Genomic DNA, 25,657 nt, shown 5'->3' with positions numbered 1-25,657 from the left:
TTAAGTAGACCCCTTACACCCCAATCTGAAGATTTCAGGGAGTGAATGTTCCCAATTTCAGAATTTTTCGTGCTTATTATTCCCAATTAGTACTAGTACTTTTCACAAGCATACACAAATCGCTGGTATCTTGCTCCAAATGTTTTAACAACACATGTAAATAACAGTACATACCCTCGTACACAATGTGTCCCAGTTTTAGCTCTTACTTGCCAGTAGCTGTTATGGTCATCAGAAGACTCTACAGCCGTTACAGACTGAAAAATCTCAAATAACAAATGTCAATGTGCCAATTCAAATTGTGAAATAACATAAATAAGATAAAAAATAAATTGACTGGTTCCAATTCATCCATCAATGTGCTTGAATCATGCATAATAATTCCCAGATAAAAAATTACCTTGTTCATACTTGCAAGTATAAAGAATAGAAATTCCCCAAAACTGAATATTTTATAAGCATAGAGTTACCAAGGTTATACCATAACAGTTTTAAGTACTCCAGATACAGAATCTGTGGTAAACTGGTGTCGCAATGTTCCAGATAATTTTTAATGAATTAGTTGTATTTCATCAATAGTTTTTCACATCCACAATTAAATGCAATAAGTTTTCTTTAACAATTTATCATAACATGTTCCAGTAATAAAGATATAAACATTTACAGTACCTGGTTGACCCTATTACCAGTGTGATCAGAATTTAAATCAACTCCTTCATTTTGTGGCTGTATGATTAACATTAAATTAACTCATTTTTAGGAATAAACATAAGTCATACATAGGTCAGTGTGGCATGGATGCCCCCACATTCCACTTTCAAATTCAAATTGAAGGATTAATTACACAGTTACAACTCTAAAAGCTTTTTTGTTGCCGCATTGTACCTTTACTTCAAAGTGTGATCTTGGTCCCTGACAGTGAGTTTGGTAGACAGGTTTTACATATAATGTTCCATCTCCTTTTTGTGGTTTTATTGGTAAATTATTGTAATATAGCATGATGAATGGTTAAGTTGCATTTGTACTAGTCGTTTTAAAATCCATCAATCTATGGCAAAATTATTGCTGAGACAGCAGTATCTTTTTTCCAGCTGTTTTATGGCCCAATTATTTACTTATACCTTCCAGGCAAGAAGTAGAATGAAACATGATACACATCATCTGATGAATAAAATATTATAATTTCCACACATGCAATTTTCTATTCTTAAATCCATCACCATAATAATAAGTTCAAACTTTACCAAGGGAAAGATCCCCGATTTAAAACCCCCCAATTTAACAAAACCCCTTGTTCCAAGATGGATAGAAAAAACATCTGCAATCATCTACATAGTATTTTGATCTCTTGTTATCGAGAAACATATACACACTTAACAGGACACGCTACGTATTTATTTGCAGTAGATTTCTCTTGATCCTTTTTAAAGAGGAAACCCTGCATCTTGGCCTAAAAGAAACTATATAATACATACACAAATGTTTAAAGTGAAAAAATAAGGCACCATGAAAATAAAGACCGTCAATAAGAAAGAGGTACGTGAATTGTCAGAATTTTAAATGTTCACCAGTTTTAGCTATGAGTACATTTAAGCCCAAGGAAAAAGTGACAGACAAACCAACAGACAGCAATACACCCCAATTTCTTTAAAGGGTGACATTGAGGCATAGAACTTATTGCAGATTTTATTTAATATACGATACTATGAAAGCAAATACACATAGTCACTTACATTCTATTGGTCATTGTCAGCTCTGGTACTTCTTACATATACCCCGGGTACTCTTAAGTATACTAACATGCACCCTGGTATACTGACATGTACCCCGGGTACGGTCAGTGATTTTTTTTCGCTTTATATTTTACAGCCTGTGCCTTTTGGATTGGGAAAAAAAGTTATAGTCTATGCAATTTGGAAAAATTAAATATTAATACCAGGGTTCTCAATAACTTTTGAGCCAACAGGCCAAAATGTGAAACCAACAGGCCTTCTAGGGGGGTTCGGGGGCATGTTCCCCAAGAAAATTTTGGGCCATTTTATGGCTATTTTAATGGTCAACCAGGCACTTAAATTGGAGCATTTTTGTGTGCATTTTATGAATTTTAGCTTTTTAACTAACAAAAGATATATGAAAAAGCTATTTAACTTTTGTAAAATTTTATCATAATTAAAAAAAATACGACTTTCGGATACATAATTGCACTCGATTTTAAGGGTCAATTTTTACGATTATAACGGGTTTGTTTTGCACAAGGTTCCAATTAGGACATTTTATTCGAATAAGGAAAAAACTTCGATATTGGATAGGGAATGGGACCGAAATTCAGCCCTACAGGAATGGGCAGAAAAGGCCTTTTCATCCGTCTACCATGCGCATTTTGCGTGACACTTCTAGTTTGAAATGTAACTGAATTGAATTAAACTTTCATAACAACAAAAACTTTGCATTAACACAAAAAACGCAAGCAATCAGGAACAAAAATTCGCCATGTGATGAAAAGAACGTCAAAATATTTTACTGCTTTTTGACCGATTCCAATTTGCGCCTTTTTATGGCAAGCGGTTCGACGCATAATCCCAAGAAACTAGGTTTCTCATGAGAACCTAAGTTCTCAGAATGAGAACCTAGGTTCTCAGAATGAGAACCTAGGTTCTCGCTTGAAGATTGCACATGGCGTCAAGAACCAAAGTCATGAGAACCTAGGTTCTCATTTGAAAACCTAGGTTTTCATGAGAACCTAGGTTCTCATGAAAAACCTAGTTTCTTGGGATTATGCGTCGAACTGCTTGCCATATCCGTGGTTTTCATTTGGGAACCATAGGTTCTCTGAGAACCTAGGTTCTCTGAGAACCTAGGTTTTCAGAAAACCTAGGTTTTCAGAAAACCTAGGTTCTCATGAGAACCTAGGTTCTCATTATGAGAACCAAGGTTCTCATTATGAGAACCAAGGTTCTCATAGAACCCAGGTTCTCTTGAGAACCTAGGTTCTTTGAAAACCTAGGTTCTCTGAGAACCTAGGTTCTCTGAAAACCTAGGTTCTCTGAGAACCTAGGTTCTCAGAGAACCTAGGTTTTCATAATTACGCGTCGGACGGCGTAAACTTGCTCGTTTGGAATACGGGACACATATTATTCAGGGTGCAGGATCAATGGGGTTCACATATGATTACACACGGGCTGGACAGAATGAAAACACGCCGTTAAGAACTTTATTTTTGCAGATATCTCAAGTTATTGAAATATGTTTGCAAAGTCTTTAGCGCATAAGTTTTTCTTGCAGTGTTGCCGATATCTTACTATTGAATAATACATTATTACACATAATCAATAGGGATAAAACTTGTATTTTATACCATAATGATTGCTTCCTACATGTAGGTCACAGACATACTTAAAGTAGAAAACTGTACCGTACAGTCGTTTGAGGCCCGAACAAGGGAATTGAATATTTGAAACTCATTTAATGCTGTAACAATATATTATGTAACGATTGATCTGAATTTTTAGTCTCAAAATAATATTTACAATTAAAGATGTATTTCATAAACAGTTCAATTTTTTATTAACGTGTTCAGACCAATGTCGACCGATTACTTTACTAATTTCATTCCTAAATAACACCCATGCACAGAAACATGAACAAGAGGCGGTCACTGACGGCTAATGCCTGGGGTCACAAATATTCAACAGATAAGTTTCGTAGAATATTACTGAGCATTGTCTGAACATTGTTCAGAAAATGCTCTTGGGGAGAAACATTCACGGTTTCACGCCTATTTCTATTCATGTTACACATATGCCGCCAGCGTGTACCAAGCAATGGGAGACAACTGGAGGTTAATTATGGCACGCGGTTCGACGCATAATCCCAAGAAACTAGGTTTCTCAGAGAACCTAGGTTCTCTGAAAACCTAGGTTCTCATGAGAACCTAGGTTATTGAAATCCCAAGAAACCAGGTTTCTCACGAGAACCTAGGTTCTCATGAGAACCTAGGTTCTCATGAGAACCAAGGTTTATGAAATCCCAAGAAACCAGGTTTCTCATGAGAATCTAGGTTCTCATGAAAACCTAGGTTCTCATGAGAACCTAGGTTTCTCATGAGAACCTAGGTTCTCATTTGAAAACCTTGGTTTACGCTTGAGAACCTAGGTTCTCATGAGAAACTAGGTTTTTCATGAGAACCTAGGCTCTCATAGACACATAGAACTTAGGTTCTCATGAGAACTTAGGTTCTCATTCTGAGAACTTAAGTTCTCGTTTGGTATCCTAGGTTTTCAAAAGAACCTAGGTTCTCATTTGAAAACCTAGGTTCTCATGAAAACCTAGGTTCTCATTTGAAAACCTAGGTTCTCATGAGAACCTAGGTTCTCATTCTGAGAACCTAGGTTCTCATGAGAAACCTAGTTTCTTGGGATTATGCGTCGAACCGCTTGCCATACCTTTTCATTGTTGTTGTTGTAATGCGTTAAGGGAGATAATCAAGCGACGTTTTTGCTTAATAGCAAAAAGGAACAAAGTTATCGAAAAGACACGCAAATTTCGAAAAGTCAATTGCTGATTTTCCGAATCTGAGCGATTTTCAACCGGCCAAATTCTTTTTTTGCAAACGGCCGATTTGACCGGCGGCCGGCTCTTATTGAGAACCCTGATTAATACGATTATAAATTACAGTATCCTCTATTCCTAAAACTTCGTGCAGCCCTATAAGATCGTGTACGTTTATGACGTAAACTTCTAAGCATCATTCGAACGCACGTGCCCGAAAACTGTTCACTTTTGTAACGCGAGAATTTCCACAGCCGATAAGACAACAATCATTAGGAATAAAAATAAATATCATATAAATTGTCCGTTTTTCTGACCTCGTTTCAGAGAAATAGCCTAAACAATGTTTAAAATCTTAAAATTTCCTTCACCAGACGGCTATGTTTGTCAATGTTTTGATCGTTAAATGTTGTAAGAGTACTTTCCCTTGGAGGCCCGTCTCGAATTTGTATTGTGCTCTCTGTGTGCTCTCTGTACTTTGCATTACAATAAGATTAAAGTATGTTGTGTATGCGAAAAAAATTTGCCCCAAATAATGATACGAGACCATACGTTAAGATCGTAACCGGTCTATTGCGATAAATGTTCTCACTGCGTCAATTTGGGATTTTGTCACAAAACAACTGTCATTAGAAGGAATGACAGCTTTTTATGCCCCCATTGTGAATAGAATTTTATTTAGCCATTTTCCGTTAGTAGATCTAAATACACTTTATCTAGACCTCTTAAACCAGTTATCTCAGTGCAAATTTCGTGTTTATGAAGACCAGTTTTGTTTAAACCATTCTTTTCAATACCGTTTATTCACGAAATTCATCTAAAACAACACATATTTAATACCAATAAACACATAGTCACAAAAACATATATCAGTTATTAAAAACGGATGTCACCCTTTATGTACCAGTCCCCTTATGTACCACCCCTTTATGTACCACTATCTGATCCTTTATGTACCATATATATAATATATAGAGATAAATAGTATATGGTTTAATATGAAGGTGTGTTAATAATGAAATGTATTTTGTGACATATTATTTATGAATTTAGAGTAATATATTGCCATAGATTATATTTATGCCAGCTTGTGTGTCAGTGACTATCTTAGTATAATTTATTAGCCCCAGTAGTAATAAATGATTCATATTCTTACCTGAAATTAAAGTATATTATAAAAATCCATTTGTCACTATCTTATCCTGACTAAGTCTAACTAAACTGTAAAAAATAAAATTATTTCCTTTTTTAATAATATTTAGAGAATGACCTTAATTTTCAAACTGTGAAAAATAAAAATAAATCCTTTAATCATGTTTACAAAAAATATAACTGGTGGTGTCATCAAAGGATGTCTATTTGTGGTATAAATAAAGTTATTAGGTACCTATGTAATTATAAAATTATCACGTTCATTTTCAAATAAAAAATCAAAGACAGGATAAAGAGAAAGTTTTCACAGGTTTAAAGTAATTAAGGTAAGTGTTGTTGCTCAATTGTTAAAGTGTATATATGCTGGTGATATTCAATATGTAAAACCATACCAACATTATTTTTATGTAAAATTAAATAAAAGTATAAAAGTTTAAATGTTGTTGTTAATTGGTCTAATTATTTGAGGAATGTGTACTTCTGAAGAAGGACCCATTTGGTTTGGGATGTTTACTAAAAAAACATGACATTTCACACCTGGCATAGTCTTCATTAGAGATACTGTAACCATTGCATAAGGTTCATTTCATTTTAGCTTTAGCATTTTATTTTTGCTATTGGAAATAAAACAATGTATGAATGTGAACAAAATTTCAATTCTTATTCATATTGAGAATTTTTATTTTATTTTGTACATGTACATTTAAAATTCAAATTTTTGGTACTTTACAATTGAAACAAAATTAAAAATAACTACTTTTGTGAACAATTTCGACTTATAATTCTATTTTTTAATTTGCTACAGTTTAGATTCAAAGATTCAAATTTTTGGTTCTTAACATTACATTATGAATTGCAATAACAAAATAGATGTAACATATAATTTAGAAATATTTTACTTAGTAAGAACTGAGTTTCTTAGTTACTCAGTTTTATTTAACTTTTTTTTGGTTCTTAACATTAAATTATGAATTGCAATAACAAAATAGATATAACATTTAATTCTGCAATATTTTACTTAGTAAGAACTGAGTTACTAAGTTACTCAGCTTTATTTAATTTTTTTTCCACATTTTTAAAACTTTTCTGATAGCAAGAAATAAATGATTCAGTACAATGAATTGCAATGTTATAATAGACAATATTTGTTTAACTCAAATTTGACTCAATCAACACTTGTATTTGCACAGGTAATTAATGCCCATTCATACTGCTATGAATGAATGGACAACACCTACACAATATATAGGTGGTACATAAAGTCTCAAAGTGGTACATAAAGGGACTGGTACATAAGGGGTCACACCCATTAAAAACACATCCCAATGCCTCGCTGTGACGTCATCAAAATCGGTGCACGATCTTATAGGGTAATTCTGTGTGACGCAGATTACGATGTACATGAATGTTTAAAGGTACGTAACTCCATTATTATTATCTGTCAACCAACATATTTCACTCGTTATTTGTTAAAGGGATCTTTTCACGCTTTGGTAAATTGACAAAATTTAAAAAAGTTGTTTCAGATTCGCAAATTTTCGTTTTAGTTATGATATTTGTGAGGAAACAGTAATACTGAACATTTACCATGGTCTAATATAGCCATTATATGCATCTTTTGACGATTTTAAAACCTAATAAACTGCTGCGCCATGAGCGCATGATACGCCCGTCGTTCGCCAATGAAGTAGTAAGGTAATAAATAACCCTTTGAATCATTTTTTTACTTCAGTTTATTTGTATTTGAATACATGGTTTATTTTATAAGTACATGAGCATGGAGCGCCGTCTCCTTGACATTCATACCATATCTTTTTTTGAGTATATGTATGCATTTCTTTAGAGGATATGGAGTTGAAGTAAACCTGTTATAGATATTTTGACCAATAATAAAAGAGAAATGTAGATGGGTAAGTGGTAGTGTACAATCGGAATAGAAAAAAGCTCACCTTGTTCAATTTTTCAGGGATACTAAAAAAAAAAAAAAAATCCATCGAAGGATATTTGAGCTACAGTAGGACATTCAATGAAATCACGAAATTTTGACGAACAAAGTCCCATAACTCTGGAACGACAATTCAGAATTCCGTCAAAAACGAAAGGGGATCAGGGTTTATCAATATTAAGATTGTGTTGAAATTTGAAAAAAATCCATCGAAGGATATTTGAGCTACAGTAGGACATTCAATGAAATCACGAAATTTTGACGAACAAAGTCCCATAACTCTGGAACGACAATTCAGAATTCCGTCAAAAACGAAAGGGGATCAGGGTTTATCAATATTAAGATTGTGTTAAAATTTGAAGAAAATCTGTCAAAGGATATTTGACGTAGCGTACGACATTAACAGACGGACGGACAGACGCGGGGTATACCATAATACGTCCCGTCATAGACGGGCGTATAAAAATTATAAAGCGTTGCAACGCGAAACGATTGAATAATTTGGAGAGTTCTGTTTTTGTCGTTAAATTTTGTGAAACTACGAAGATTGCTTATATAAGGTATAAAATACTTCCAGTATATGTACTCGGCGGAATAGCTCAGTAGGCTAAAGCGTTTTTACTTCAGGACTCTGGCAGGACTCCAGGGGTCACTGGTTCGAAACCTGGTCCGGGCAATGTTCTTTTCCTTTTTTTAATTTTATTCTTGATTTTTTACTGGAGCTTTTACGATCCAATGTTGACATTTATCGATATAAAGCATTTAATGAATAAGTTAAAAAATGCCAAAATCTGTGAAAAGGCCCCTTTAAACAAAAGATAAATCATAAAGTATATATCAAGTTTAGTTATTGTCTAATGATTTTTCATGAAAGATATGCCATTAGGTTTAGAGGCTATACCAATTGTTTACAATTGCATGCTTTCTAAAATTTATATTATTAAGTGCTAGGGAATTAAATTGCTGTATAACAGTCAGTGAGTTAAATGGAAAAGTTTGGCATATAATTTTTGGGAAAGTTTGTCAGATTTGGGGGAAAACATGCTACTTTTTGCCATTGGGATTTTTACAATTTTAACGCTTAATAGGTTGTTGACGGCTATATTTTTTTTTTTAAAATAATTATGTTCATATTTATGTAAATTTTCTGTTAAATGACCTCTATATTAGTGAAACTCATAATCAAAAAGCATGTAGATGCAGTTTTTTAAAGAGATGTTTGATTAAGATAAACCAGTGTTATTTTTCACCATTTTGGGAATTGGGCCGGGTCCCTTTGGATTGGGAAAATTCGCGGTGTTTTGACTAAAATTGGGAAATTAGTGTTGTTGTTTTGCTAATAAATGCTTCAAAATTGAGGATTTTGGGTGGCAGATGAACAAAATATTGAGATCTAAAAAAAAAAATTGGGGGGGGGGGGGGGAAATCTTCCATTTGGAATTTTTAGCTCCCATTTGGGAAAAATATATACTTTTTTCCATTGGGAATGGGTCCGGTTACCGGACCCGATTTTGAATGAAAAAAAAAACACTGTAAACAATATTGTTTTACGGTAATGGGTAGCGCGTTCTACGACATCGGACTTTGGGCGGGAAGAAATCTATGGTACAGCCTAATATGGACCGCTTACGTTTAAGCATATTTATCGTACCAAGGGTACATGTAAATAAACTTAAGAATACCCAGGGTACATGTAAGTAGTACCAAAGCAATTGCCAATCAAGCATCACTTACCTGTTGTCCACTTCCTAATCCATACTTGACATCATGGGAGTGAAGTCTTACATTGTGGTAGGTGTTCAACAACTTTAGAGAGGACCCACAGGTAACATACTGGAATCCTGAAAAACATGTTTTGGGTTATTATAGAGCATTCAAAATAAGGTTCCATCCAGGAAAGCTAAGGGTGAATGGTAGTACGCATGCCATTATGATAATCAAAGTCTAAACAGTTTATTTAAGTAAAAACACAACAGCATTTATATTTCAATAAACTATATACATGTGAGGATTGTTATGACTTCGTAAAACCTTCTTTATAACCTGTAATAACTTAAGATGTTCTAATGGACTGCAAGTGCAACCAGGGACCTATACAAACTGTATAGGTCCCTGGTGCAACCAATTTTTTAGCGCAATCCGAAACAAAATTATTCCCAGATACAGCTCTAGTTTTACTGGTAGCAGGCTCTTTCGGCCCCAAGCTTTTTCGGCCCAGTCCGAAATTTCAGGCTGATTCGGCCCCAAATCGACCAGGCTTATTCGGGCCTATATTTTATCACACCTTTTCTTTAAAACTTAATTGATAACAGCGGGTGTTAGATTAGCTAGCCGTCCGTTTGGTGACAATATATTTTGATTATAATTGAATAAAGGTGTTTAAAATGATATATTGTGTTGTCGGTTTGTTTGTTTGTATTGCTTTTGATTATGGATGATTAAATGAAATTAATTAAAAACCATTTTCGTTTTAACAACTGTTACCAATGTATGTAATTCATTATTGTTTTAATTGTTAAATTGTGAAGGCTTTTAATTGAATCGATTGTCGGTTTGTTTGTTAAATATTGCGTTTGATTAAAGGTGTAAATGATGAGTATTTGTTTGCTATCTTCAATTGTTATTTAGCGAAATATTGTAAAAATGCTTTTTAAATGCGAACTGAGATATGGAATGCAAACGGGGATTAATCTTATGGCCTAATGAATTTGTTAATCCGGTGACACATAACACATGTATTTTACAACCTGATAAAGGTCATAAAACCGGGTATAGGTGCGGGTGCTAGTCAATGGCTTCACTCGATAATGAAAGACGGGGTCGTAGTAATTAGGCGTATACTGTTAATAAGAACCTTTTTTCTATGATTGCTTATGCAATTAAATTGATAATTGTTTTTGTCAACTTTTAAGTTCTATCAACATGAAAAAAAACTAAGTGAAATGTAATTGAGATTACAGTATAAATGAAATAATCAATCATTAAAAATAAAATAATGTTTTTATTTCTTTCTTGACGAAAAAAATGTGGAATATTAATTGAAATTATTAACAAAATAATTAAACAATTCAAATCGAATGTATATATTTATATGCATTTAAGTAAAAACGAAATCTACACATCTTTATACATCAACAAAATCTATTGTAGCCGACCTACTATGCATACATTTATACTTTTGGTAACAAATACCAACGATAAAAATCTAACTTATCTCGCGAACGATTGTAAAAATGCTTTTGAAATGAGAACTGAGACATAGAATGCAAACGTGAATTAATCTAATGGCCTTATTACAACTTCAATATTGTTTCCTGATTGCTGGACATACAAGTAAGAAGTGGGATTCACGTTTGATTACTTACATATTACAATATGTGTACAATCTATTTTCTTTTGGGATAATTTCATGTCGTCCTTTCTCAATCGCAAGATTGTGTGCTTATGAAAATAAATTGATAGTGGTCTATGAAAGTCAAACAATAACAGTTTCGTTCATTTAAGTGTCAATTTATATAAATAAAATCAATAATGTTATGTACAGCTTTCCTTATTTTTTAACGTAATTTATGACATAATTTGCAAACAAGTTGTAGGCATTTCCGGTAAATTTATAGTTTGTTTAATTTCAAAGCCGTCTAAGACTCTTGTATGTAGTCTATATTAACGCCTCAAAACAAATTCAATTATAATAAGGCCTCATTTCGACGACGACATACCTGAAGCAAAATACAAGATATTCTTTTTTTTCAACTGGAATAATCTTCAATAAAGATAATATAATACTGTTATAAACAATATTCCATAGTTTTAAAGAGTATCGACCAACATATTTGCAACGATTTATTCAAATTAAATCTGGGGCCGAAAAAGCCCGGTACTTGGGCCGAATGAGCCTGAAATTTGGGCCGAAAGAGCCTGAAAAAAACGGGTCCGAAAGAGCTTTGGGCCGAAAGAGCTGACAACCGTAGCAAACCTAGACAAGCTAACACCATGTGTGTGTGTATTTCAGAGTTTATTTACAGGTCCTACTGGCCTCTTCACGAGGTTATAGTAGCCCGACCTGCCCCTGTGACCTTTCAGGGGAGAAAGATTAATTTAGAGCCAAAGTAGGTCAAATTTACCCCGGCTTCCCGGGTATTCGCCAAAGAAATAATTTAGATCCAAATAGACCAGTGCACGGTGGCCAATGAGACCTTAATGTGCACTGGTAGTAAGACAATCTCAAAAGACAAATTCATGTCTGAACGCAGCACCGCTGCAGCACACAGCTCCGCCTTTATGGCCCACTTGTTGTCATCAGCCGTCGTCTTCATCCCCGAGACAGTTTCCCCAGTGCGTTGAGCGTACTGAGTACCGCTGTCCCGGGGTCCCTCTTTAAAGCCACCCCCTCGATGTTCTTGGGTGTATGTCAGGCCCAGGTCCGTCCCGTATGTCCCCCACACTGGTGGTCTCGCTGTCCCGCCGTCCCCGGCCCTCTTCAGACGGGACCTCTGGCAGGTCCGGGCCGGCGAACTCTCGACGATAAACAGCGGGTGACAAGTCCGCTGCATCTTGGAGAAGACAGCAATCCCAGCAGTGTGGAAGACGTCCGGCTCGAGGGTGACGGACTCTGCTGGATTAGCAGAGCCACCCGCAGAAGTTCCCCTCTATAAGGAAATATGTACAGGTGAGAAAATCTTCTGCGGGCGACTCTCGCCTCGGTCGCGACGCGCACGCTCCAGCAGCTGACCGAGCAAGCTAACACCAAAATGGCTTCATTGCCTATATACTGCATGTAGATTAACGCGATAATCCGGATTATTTTATGGACTTTTTGACACCATATGACACTTGTATAAGGGGTTTATGTCATTTAGTTATTCTGCGAATGCAAAAAATATACGTTTATAGAGATCATCAGCTAATTATAACGGGTTTTTCGGTACATGAATAACGCTCTCAAACGCTTGCGCGCTGACCGAAATCGAACCTGTTATTACGTGTGATGTTGGTATTAGCAATAAATTAACACTTCTTCAACGGCATTTACCCATGTTATTTACGAAACATTTCCACACGTGTATTTGACACGAAATAGCGCTTTAAACTGGGATTTCGGTGAAGTTTTACACGCTTTCTGACACCGAGTGTACCAAAATCCCACATGTTATTACGTATAAAAGTGATATTAATAATATTAAACATTGCTTATGGGACATTTATCAATCACTTTAATTGAAAGTGCAAGACAGCACAATAGGTTTGGTCATTGTCATATATAAAGTAGCGCTGTATATAGGAGAATTCAGAAAAGCTACCTGTATCAGACCCTGGCGCAGGTACCGACTTCTTCCCAAGTTCGGCATTTATTGGTAATATCAGTAATAATATATCTTATTATGTGGCATTTATCGATTCGATTCTATTAAAATAGAAACATATAATCGTTTTCACTTGTTTCTGACACACACAAAACTCGATTTATAACGGGGATTTCGTTAAGTTACGCAAAGTTGGTACCAATCTTCTCTATTATTCTACAAGCACACGTGATATAATTCATACTTAATAATGCGTAGTTATTTCTAACATAACATTTCCAGTTTTTAAATAAATAAATGCTCCATAAGGGTGATCTCGGTAATTCTACACATTGAAGCTTCCACTTGCTCTTGTCAAGACCGCATTTCCGCGTTTGAAATGGTATATATTTAATTATTCTAACTTATTGATACCGAAAGTCAGAGTTAAATATAGAGAATAATAGGTTAGTGTTGATTATAGATCAGGTTTATCATGCGAGGCTTAGAAAACAAAAAGCACGAGCCTTGGCGAAACAAAATAAGTTTTCACGAGTGTTTGTCGTACTTTGACAATCGTGATACATCGGCTATCTCGGATTCCTCCGTAAGATAGGCCTCGTGGCAATCTGAACGCATCGGACACAATCTGAACGCATCGGACAGTGGGCTACACCACACCGTCTCTCTGATGTACGTAGGCGGCCGTCATATTGGATTTGGAACTACTTTAGAAAACAAGATGGCGGCCCCCTCGTTAAGAGGAAAAAACTAAATGTGTGTTTTAGCTCGTCTTTTTCAAGATTACAAGTATTAATTTTTAAGTAATAAATTAATGTAGATCTGTGAATTCCCACAACGTACTTAAAAACTTGTACAAATTTAAAGATGCCATTACTGACATACTGATAGGAGTACTTTACTTATAAAGTTACTAATAAGTTATAGTATTGACATCGAGTAAATTAAAAAATTAAATCGACTGTTTTCGTTATATTTTGTGAGATACGAGGATTGCTTACATAAACTTGATTAAGTATGAAACACATCACTCATTGTATGAGCATAGATGGCCGAGTGGTCCAAACGGTAGACTTTTACTCCATGGGGTCAATGGTTCGAGCCCATTTGAGTATTTTTATATTTTTATTCCTTTTTATTTTTTTTTTTTTATTGCAGCTTTTTAGATCCAATATTTGCATTTATCACTATAGCGTAGAGTCTATAATGAAAAAAATAATTTGGGGAGGTTTTATGTTATAGTTAGATTTTGTGACATTACAAGGATTGCTTATATAAAGTATAAAATAAACCACTGACTATATGGGAGCACTGATGGCCCATTGGTTTAAGCTTTTACTCCAAGGGTCAGTGGATCGAGCCCAGTTAAGGAAGATTTCCTTTCTTTATTTTCTTCTTTTTTTTATTGAGTTATTTTGCTCAAATGTTATCAATTTAAAGAATTTAATAACAAACTTCAAGACATGTCTAATTTGTGAAAATGTCCCTTTGAAATTGCTAGTTTTCCTCTTACATGCCCTTGTATTTTAAGATAGAATACTTTCCTCTCCAGAGGAAAGAGGTATGGGTTTGAATCCCATCAGGGGCTTCAGAGGATGATTCATTTTGAGACAAATGTTAATATTTGCTTTAGTGTATCCCAAAATTAACCTAATATTAAATATATAACTGTGAAAGATAATTCAAAATAATGTTTGTTTGTATATACATTGTGATCCATGGACATGAACATTCAATAATGCAAGAAACATGTATGATTTGAGGGAAGAATACAACAGCAAACTTAGAATGGACATTCATTTTAGATTGTTAAGTAACTAAAAATATAAAAGTTGTAAAGCTTGTGTATGACGTCCTTGCTTCTGGACAGCAGAACAGTTTAGGCATAAATGATTACTCTTTTTCTTTAGAATCAACATTGATGCATTATTTCTTAAGCAAAGTTGAACTTTTTAAAAACTCAATGAATTTGGAACTGAATTTTTCATGTTCGTTGCTTGCAATTTACCACTACCAGTACTGAACATAATGTTACTGGTGAACAAATGCCTTCTCTCTTTACACTTTACAGGGAGATGGTGTTTTTCATAAATATCCAGGTTAATTTGTATAAATACTGGGTAACACCTCGCATCATATTTATATACATGTAAGCTATACATTTATGATGATGACATTTTGTGTTTTGCTGTAAATTTACAGAGAAAATATACTACAGCCGCATGTCACCAGAGTTGTTAAAAGGGCATTTAGACAGTATTGTCCCTGACTTTTGCCCATTTTGACATATTCTTATAAACAAGAGGGCCACGATGGCCCTGTATCGCTCCACTGCTGAAAAAAATGCTGAAACAAATATTCTCGGCATGGGCAAATATTTAAGCACACGTACACTTTTGTGACCCCCTGGGCTGGGTCAAATTTAACCCCAGGGGCATTATTCATAACTATAATTGATTTTGTGGCACCCAGGGCAGGGTCAAATTTGACCCCTTAGGCATAATTTGAAAATACTAAGTAGAGGACTATACAATGATACTACATACCAAATTGTGTAGCCCTAGGCCTAATGGTTATGGACAAGAATTTTCTTTTAAGTTTTCACTAAATAGGCGTTATATAAGCATATGTTCAATTTTGTGACCCCTGGGGCAGGGTCAAATTTGACCCCAGGGATAAAATTTGAAAAAATTTGGTAGAGGACTATTAGATTTCACTACATACCAAATTTGATAGCCCTAGGCCAGATGGTTATGGACAAGAATATGTTTGAAGTTTTCACAAAATAGGCCTTATATAAGCATATGTTCAATTTTGTGACCGACCGCCCGGGGCAGGGTCAAATTTGACCCCAGGGATAAAATTTGAACAAACTTGGAAGAGAACTATAAGATGTCACTACATACCAAATTTGGTAGCCCTAGGCTCAATGTTTATGGACAAGAAGTTTTTAAAGTTTTCACAAAAAAGGCCTTATATAAGCATATGTTCACTGTTGTGACCATTGGCGCAGATTCAAACTTGACTCAAGGGTCATAATTTGAACAAACTTGGTAGAGGACTATAAGATGTCATTACATACCAAATTTGGTAGCCCTATGTCCAATGACTATGGACAAGAATATATTTGAAGTTTTCACAAAATAAGCACTTTATAAGCATTCAATTTTGTGACCCCCGGGGCAGTTTCAAATTTGACCCCAGGGGCATTATTTGAACAAACTAAGAAGAGAACTATTACATGTCACTACATACCAAATTTGGTAGCCCTATGCCATACAGTTATGGACAAGAAGTTTTTAAAGTTTTCACAAAATAGGCCTTATATAAGCATATGTTCAATGTTGTGACCCTCGGCGCAGGGTCAAACTTGACTCAAGGGGCATAATTTGAACAAACTTGGTAAAGGACTATAAGATGCCACTACATACTAAATTTGGTAGCCCTAGGCCCAATGGTTATGGACAAAATTTGTAAAGTTTTCACAAAATAGACCCTATATACGCATATGTTCAATTTTGTGACCCCCGGGGCAGTGTCAAATTTGACCCCAGGGGCATAATTTGAACAAATTTGGTAGAGGTATGTAGATGTCTCTACATACCAAATGTAATAGCCCTAGGCCCAATGGTTATCGACGAGGAGGTTTAGAAGGTTTTCACAAAATAGGCCTAAAATAAGCAATTTTCAATTTTGTGACCCCCGGGGCAGGGTCAAATTTGACCCAGAGGCATAATTTGAACAATTTTGGCCAGTGGAGCTAAAAACTGATTTTTTGTTTAGCGCGCAAAGGGGATGGAGGAACATTTGTTGGTGCCTTTTTAAAAAGTTTTTTCTTTGTGTGGAAAAATGAGTTTAAAAATGTATACACAATGCCTAATATGTGGCAAATTACAACAATGTTTGTGGTTTTTCATGTAAAAACAAGAGATGTGTTTGTCAGAAACATAATGCCCCCTATTGCCCCGATTTGAAGCTGTATATTTGACCTTTAAGGATGACCTTGACCTTTCAGTACTCAAAATGTGCAGCTCCATGAGATACACATGTATGCCAAATATCAAGTTGCTATCTTCAATATTGCAAAAGTTAAAGGAAATGTTTAAGTTTTCGGAAAGACAGTTAGCACATATAAGTTGGTTTTACAAATTCACTAAGTGTAAACATTGGGCACTTATATAGCTCAAAGTGACCCGGAAACAAATTCTTGTGTTCTGATTTACATACATGTATTTTCACTTGCAAAATTCAAAGTTAACCCTTTGCATTTTGGGAAATTTGTCGTCTGCTAAAATGTTGTCTGCTGAATTTCTAAAATTTTTCAAAGAATATTATCAGAATAGCAAACAGTTTGGATCCTGATGAGACGCCACGTTCTGTGCGTCTCATCTGGACCCAAACTGTTTGCAAAGGCCTTCACAATTCGGTTCCCGCACTGAAAGGGTTAAGAATGGAAATGGTTCTCTTATTGCCAACAACTGCATAAATTTTAACATTATAAACTGGTTGTTTTGTCTTTATTACTACTTTTGTACATTCTTTTGTATTGCCCTCTTTATATTAACTTTCAACATATATATTATATCCAGTAATTGTAGATGTCATATGTTTTGTGATGTAAATGTGTAGGGTTCTTGTTACTTGTCACACCCATTTCCAGTTCATAATGGCTTAACACTGATATAGGATATTTATAGTGATTTTTGATTATTGTATTTATGTAAACTTATTCTATATGCTGATGAAAGTGTCATCCTTTATTTTCACAGATATCCTAGTATCATCAGTAGTGTTGTTTGTAAAGAACTTGAAAATTGTATTAAATGGTCAGTTGATAACAAACTGTCTTTACACCTTGGAAAAACTGAATGTATAGTGTTTGGTTCCAAAAGGAAATCTAAACTTCATAATTTTAATGTAAAATGTAATGATCACACTATTGTTTCTCAATCATCTGTTGAACACCTTGGTTCAATATTCGACACTGATCTTTCTGCTACATCTATTGTTAATAATATTATTAAAAAGGTGAACTCAAGAATAAGATTCTTCAGGGGCGTAGCTAGCATTTTTTTAGCTGTAGGCCCGAATATGTTACATAAAAACAGGGTGTGTGTGCAGGGGTCCTCCCCCGGAAATTGTTTAAATCCTATAACGCCTGTTGTGAGATTTAAAGCATATCTAGACAAATAATAAGGTAAGAAAATATAAGACTTTGGCCTGTATTTCTTTGGTACTTTACTTTTTATCTCAATGTCAGAGAACTAAATTTTACTGTATTATCTTTATACCAGAGAACTAAATTTTAAAACAATATGGAACAGAGAAACATTTAAAATTGTAACACTCACTTATTCACAAGTCAAACCATGGGAATTTTTTCCAATAATACTGTCTGCATGTCTATCTAGAAAGAAGTAGAGTTGATAAATGGAAGATATGTCCTTTGAACAAGACCAGAATCCATTGCCTGAGGATCATGTCAATATGAAATGCAGATTTCTTACACCTCACCACCTTCAGGGTCAACATTTTAATGCATTTTTCGAAGTTGAAGCAATTTTTATTTTTTCATGTTTCAAAGAAAATTGTAGGCCCAGGCCTTCTGTGCCTAATAGCATCTACACCCCTGTTCTTGTATAGACAAAACCACTGTTCAAATATGGAATTAAGAAAATTGTTATGTAACTCATTGGTTCCATGCCATTTTGACTATTCTAGCTCTTCATAGCACAGTGGTATGAGTAAACAGTTAAAAATAGATTACAAGTTGTACAGAATAAAGTTGTTAAATTTATTCATGGATATGACTCTAGAACATGTTTGAAAGTTTAAGATTTTAGTAGTATTGGTTGGTTAAATGTTCAAAACAGAGTTAAGCAAATAACACTCAACCATGTTTATAAAATTGTTAACAAGAAATGTCCTTCTAATATGACCTTTTTGTATAATAATTTTAGTTTAGTGTCTGAGATACATAGTGATAACAGTAGACATAGTAAAGATAACTTTTATTTACCTCAATGTCCTCAAGTGAATGGTTTTACCAACACTACTTTTAATTATAAACAATAAAAGACTGGAACTGTTTACCTGCTGATGTAAAAATTGTTATAAAAGAATATATATATATATATATATATATATATATATATATATATATATATATATATATATATATATATATATATATATATATATATATATATATATATATATATATATATATTACTGTTGTTCAAATAAGTCATCAATAAAGTATTTGTATGTACATTTAAATGTGATGACAAGATAGTAGTATACATTGTGTAACTAATGCTCTCTAATAATATATGCTAATTACTATTTGATCTCAAGACTATAGTCTCAAGTTTAAATTAAACATTTTTTAATGCGTATTAATGCCACCATTTGTGTACATTTTCCACCCATCTATAGGGCCCCATTGGAAATAAGTTGCAAACCTTTCATGGGACATCCTGTGGTATATATATCATGTCTTGATTTCAACATCTTGTAACTACTTGTTATTTCAGATCTCTGCCAAATACACTGACTATTTACTTGTAACTGAATTTAAATGATTAACTTTGACTGTGATATTCAAAATGTGATATATCAATGCATTGTGATCCAAAACCTGTGATAATTGTTTTCCAATTGTTAAATGTTGTAAATTGACTGTATTGTATGATCTGTACTTGTATGACATATATATATACATATGCATGAATAAATCAATATTTAGAAAAGTGTGACTAACACTGTTTCCAGACAAATTACAGTTTAATTACTTCATGTCATATTGGCAGTCAGGGATGGAAAATATCTTTTTACAATTGTTGCCTGCACTGTCAACCATATTTAGTGTTATTATTTCCCATCTAAAGAGTGCCGACCCCAAACCATGGGCATGCCTGTTATATGTATCTTAAAATTTCTTAAAAGATAAATAATATAAATTTTATCAACACCACTGCTCAGTTTTAACATTTCCAATACAGTATGTCTTATTTTGAGAGGCCATTCTGAATTGAGTTCATTTCCCAAGGCAAAGTTATGCCTTAATATATTAATATTACCAAACTGAACATTGTTACACTGTCACTAATTTTAATCGCACTGGATTGTTTAAGGCATTGAAAAGCTAGTTGCCTGGCCGGGATTATAACAACATCTGGAATTAAAATGCCCAGGATAAAATATAAACAATATCTGCCAGAAGTAATGTATGGTTGCCATCATCAAATGTACAGAAAGAATCGTTTTCAAATTCAATCAAGCCCCACTCATTCCATTTCATGAAACCTTTCAGGTGTCTCAATACTGATGATAGCCCCACTTAGGGCCGTATGGTCCATATACAGTTTGTGACTGCCTGGCTGGTCACTATAATGCCATTGGGACCAACGTGGAGTTTTCTATTTCTTATATTACACCGAAGAGTTTTCTCTGTACCACTGTACAGTGTTGAACGATTGTTTATGGTATAGAACATAGACATATTGATTAAATCTCAAAGTTTGTCGCCTGCAGCCGAACATCAGCAATGTTGCAATGAATATAATTTAAGAAATACTGATTCTTTTAAGTTTGAATAATGTTGATTTTTTCACTTCAATAAACAACTAATTGGCTTTCTTAACATTTTATTAAAATTTGAATATTTTGCATGCAATATTCTATAATAATATGCAATAATCTAATTTTAAGCAATAACATTAATAAATATTCTGTTACATTACTCCTTAAAGATATTGGTCCTTATATATCTATATTATCGGTTGATTTAGTACAAATTTATTGGTGTGTAACCCGAACTATATTTTCTGTGTAATATCTTCCGCCTAGAGGCGTTAGACATATCCTTCCACCAAATACACCCGAGAGACGATCGCCGTTATGGCGGAATTGTCCGAGGAGTCCCGATTGGCATCGGACAGTGGGCTACACCAATCGTGATACATCGGCTATCTCGGATTCCTCCGTAAGATAGGCTTATGAAATAAATCGTCTGCACTCTGGATCAGCAGACGATTTATTTCATAAATCAATCTCTGGGTTAATGGTCGCCATCTTTCGAACTACTTTAAAAAGTACAACAACACCAATAACAGTAGAAGACAAGTTTAATTGCGAAATGTTGAAAAATTGAGTACATGTGTCACGGTTGTTGAGTGAAATAGTGTTATTTTCAACTGTGTATGAAGCATGTGAACTGGTAGTGGAATAACCGAATTGTTGGTGGAAATGGAATTTAGAAATATATCTAATAATTCATCATCGTGTAGAATTATCATCAGCATCATTTCTGTGGAACATTGCACTATTCAAAATACAAGTGTTTCATAGATATGGTGCTTTTGACATAGTTCACTAACCATCAAGACTGAAATGATTCATGCACACAGGTAAAGTAAATAATTGAATTTGTGCAGAATGTTTATTTTTTACAAATTATTAGATCTATGTAATTTGACCAATTTATTTTTAGATTGATTGCACTGAAACTCAAAGTCTAAAGCTTAGTAAGACACTTAAGCCAGTTTTCTGAGAAGAAACAATACTTGTTCAGAGTATAGCAGGCTCATGCGGCCTCTGGTTTATTTATTTGGCCTCGGCCTTTAACCTGGGTCGCTTTGATTTCAGGTGTTTAGCCCCCATATCAACAAGGCTCTCGACCCTATATGTAGTTATTCATATTTTTTAAAGATTTTGAGAACCCTCACTCGTGCCAGTGGGGATAAAACAGGGGCCTTCTTATAGCTAGAAGTCAAGTCAAGTCAACATTTTATTAAAGAAACAGAGGCCTCTGGCCCAAAATACATATCATGCAATGTACAGGAAGTTGTGTGTTAGTGGTATTATTCAGATGTAAGTGTTAGCACATGTATCTAGTCCCTTTTCCAGAATTCATAGGAACGAAAACATACACTGCAGATTTTCTACATACATATCATGTAATATATAGAAATTACAAAGTTACGTCATAGTGATAGTATACAGACAATAAGTCTCTAATCTTTTACGGAACTCGTAAGACAGAAAAAATACACCACAGATTTTCTACATACACACCATGTAACATAAAGAAATTGCAAAGCTATGCCACAGCAATATTGTTCAGATGCAAAAGTTAATACATGTATGTATATCTAGTATTTTCTAGAAATTACAAGATAGAGAACATACATTGCAAATTTTCAGAAATTATCACGTTGTGTCATTGCAATATTGTACAGATGTACATGTTAATACATGTATCTAGTCTTTTCTAGAATTTACAAGATAGAGAATATACATTGCAAATTTTCCACAAACATACCATGTAATATACAGAAATTATCACGTTGTGTCATTGCAATATTGTACAGATGTACATGTTAATACATGTATCTAGTCTTTTCTAGAATTCATAAGATAGAAAACATACACTGCGTCTTTTTTTACATACATATCATGTAATATACAGAGACTGCAGAATTGTGTCACACTATTATTGTATTGAAGTAAATGTTGATACATGTATCTAGTCTTTTATAGAATTCATAAGATAGAAAATATACACTGCTAATTTTCTAATAGTTTCAAAATCATTCGTTGACAATAAGTCATAGAAGTTATTCAGGTCAGTACCAGAGTTATACCAGTTGAACAGAAACTGATTTCTAATACTTGTATATTTAGTACAATGGAAAAATGCATGATATTCACAATCCACAAATGTCATATTAATATTAATTTGTGAACAAACATTACACACGCGATTCTGGAAAGTAATATTCAGATGTCTGCCAGTTTCAACTTGTAGTTTATGGTTTGAACATCTAAATTTAGCATAGGCTATTTTGTGTTTGGCTGGCATTTCTATTATCAAATATCGCTCAATATTAAGTAGGGTTTTAAAATGACTATAATGGTGACAACGACTTGAGTTACTCACGGTGTCATGCCAGTTTTGAGTAAAACAGTCAATCAATCTATTTCTAAAAACATTGATAAACATATCACAATCACCAATTTCTTGTGATATCCACACATATCCAAAACCGTATGTGAAAAGTATAGATTTTACTTTGGTCGCCCAACAAATTCTTCCAGCATCATCTATTGATTTAAGCATAATATAACATTGCCTAGGGTATCTATCAGATGTCATAGTCAATAGTTTACACCAGTACCTGATACAATTGGTAAAATAAGTAATACATAATGGGAGTCTTCCACATTCCCCCAAAACCATGCAAGTATTGGTAGTTTTACGAACATGTAATAATTTTTTACAAAACATATTATGGACAAATTCAATAGCTGGGCTGTACTCGTTACCCCATATCTGGGAACCGTAACATAATATTGGCTTTACCATAGTGTCAAATATTTTAAATAAATCCTTTGCAGGAAAAAACCCAAATGGTTTCTGATAATTTCGTATAGCAAATATTGCCTTTTGCGCTTGGGAAGCTAGTTTATCATGGGCTGAGCTCCAGCTTAACTTTGGAGTCAACAATAACCCCATGTACTTGTATACAGGAGTAACGTTAAGTTGTTGTCCGCGGAAGAACCAAGATTCATATCTCCGGAGGGGACCACCATTGCGAAATACAGTAATTTCGGTCTTATCCAGATTAATTTCCATACCAGTATCAGTACAAAACTGATCAACAATGTTAATTTGTTGTTGTAACTTAATGGCGGTCTCGGCACAGTTGGCGACATCGTCTGCAAACATTAGACATAAAATATCTGGGATATCATTAGTTATGAAAATACCAGTTTCACATTTAATCCTTAAAAGTGACGATAACTCATCTATAAATAGCGCAAAAATAGTCGAACTCGATTTGTCTCCCTGCCTGGTTCCAATATTACAGGGAAACGCATCTGTAACATCTTTTGAGACTTTTACACGAGAAGTCAAGCATGAATACATAGATTTAAGAACTCTGAGGAACTTTCCAAAAACTCCTTTTTTCTCTAACGATGAAAATAGTTTGACATGGTTAACTTTATCAAAGGCTTTACGGAAGTCAACGTACAAACAATAGAATCGACCACCCCGTTTTGAAAGATATTTTTGGATCATAGCCTGTAAACAAAAGACATTATCAACTGCCGAATATCCTAAACGGAAACCTGCTTGAGATTCATCAATCTTATTATTTTCTTCTGCCCAGTCATACAATCTCTTATTAATTATTCCAGAGAATATTTTATATAGAATATTCGTAATAGATATACCACGATAGTTACCAGGGTTATTACTTGGACCTGACTTATGAATCGGTGTAATGATACTTTGACCCCACGACTCGGGAAAGTTACCAGTGTCTAATATTTTATTAAACAACAACAACATTATTGGAGAAATATCTGTTTTTGAACACTTGTAAAATTCAGATGGAATTCCGTCCAGACCACAACTTTTACCATTTATTAATTTGGATATTGACCATTCAATTTCTTGCAGAGTGAAAGGATCATTAAGTGAATTCGCCGTATCATCAGAATAAGCATGGTCATTTCCAACAGTGGAATCAATAACAATAGAGTTTTCATCGAATAAAAGGCCACTGAAATATTGTAACCATTCTATTTTTGAGATACTAGAATCAATTGGTTTGGCTGGTTTACTTTTCTTTAAAAGTTTCCAAAACATTGTATGATTATTACTACAATTAACTAGTTTTTGGCGGTTTAACCTTTGATATTCGTATACTTTTGACCTACAGTGATTCTTAAAATTATTTCGTTTATCTTTAAACAATCTGAGATCTGACTCTAAATTGGAGCTACGAAATTTACGAAGGGCGATATATTTAACCGACTTTAAATAGTCGCACTCGTCATCCCACCAAGGTGGTTGTGATGAAAAATACCGAAAATTAACCAGCATACATTTACCGGCATCCTGATATATAGCTGTAATCAGATCTACCGCAGAATTAACATTAGAATCTATGGTATCAAGCAAAGTGTTATACCGATTCTGTAATAAGTCCCTTAACGTTAGTACAAACTCGTCACATAACGAATTACGCCATCGAAATTTCTTCCATGTGTTAAGTGGATAATCATTAATATTATTTACAATAGTATTTGACCTGTATGGAAGCTCAAATACACAAGAAACCGGAAAATGATCTGAATCGTCCCTGTCTATAACTTAGAAGTCTTTAATGTATTGAAAAAGTAACGATGAAGCAATCATATAGTCAATGACACTTGCGCCATCATTTGAAAAACATGTAAATTCACCACATCTATCACCAGGGAAGCGGCCATTGAGAATGTGTATGTCAAATATGTAACATAGATTTACCAGGGATTTACCATAATTATTACCACGTATATTATCCTTATTATTGCGTGGGATATCAAATGTGCTTCCATCATAGTCTATATTACCAAAAATGTAAAAGAGATCGTCAAACGGAATATAATCCAAAAAATCTTTACATCTGGAATTCAAATCACCTGCAATGTACAACAATGCTTGTGGATAATCATAAGTTATAGTTTCTAAATTATCATACATTTGAGATATGCCATTCTTCTCATCTTGATCATTATAGTAGCATGATCCTTCAGGAGATACATACGTAAAGTACATTATAATATCCTCACAATCATACAAGGTAGAGTATTCACAGTACAAAATAACACAGTTTTCAAATTGTTCATAAATTCGTCGAATAGGTACTTGCTT

General features: G+C 34.2%; 1 protein-coding gene and 1 long non-coding RNA gene across 4 annotated transcripts in view; both read right to left on the bottom strand.

Annotated features, from left to right (window-relative positions):
* The window catches only part of LOC127856460 (stromal cell-derived factor 2-like), a 54,666-nt gene that overhangs the window by 15,288 nt on the left and 13,721 nt on the right, over nt 1–25,657 (bottom strand). For both annotated transcript variants that reach the window (XM_052392679.1, XM_052392672.1), the window contains exons 2-3: nt 9,380–9,486; nt 175–257 (exon numbers count right to left, since the gene is read on the bottom strand). In XM_052392679.1, the coding sequence (XP_052248639.1) occupies nt 175–257; nt 9,380–9,486 (190 nt within the window). The remainder of the gene's footprint in view (nt 1–174; nt 258–9,379; nt 9,487–25,657) is intronic.
* Nucleotides 258–5,426, bottom strand: LOC127856500 (uncharacterized). 2 transcript variants are annotated; one of them, XR_008038073.1, is made up of 2 exons: nt 4,673–5,426; nt 258–1,876 (listed from the first exon to the last, which is right to left on the bottom strand). It is a non-coding gene; the product is annotated as an uncharacterized LOC127856500 (long non-coding RNA). The 2 variants fall into 2 exon arrangements; XR_008038076.1 differs by having other exon boundaries at nt 4,866–5,426.

The sequence above is a fragment of the Dreissena polymorpha genome, chromosome 1 (genome assembly GCF_020536995.1).
Source record: "Dreissena polymorpha isolate Duluth1 chromosome 1, UMN_Dpol_1.0, whole genome shotgun sequence".
NCBI classification, from domain to species: Eukaryota; Metazoa; Mollusca; class Bivalvia; order Myida; family Dreissenidae; genus Dreissena; species Dreissena polymorpha.
This window is presented reverse-complemented; position numbering and strand designations above follow the sequence as displayed.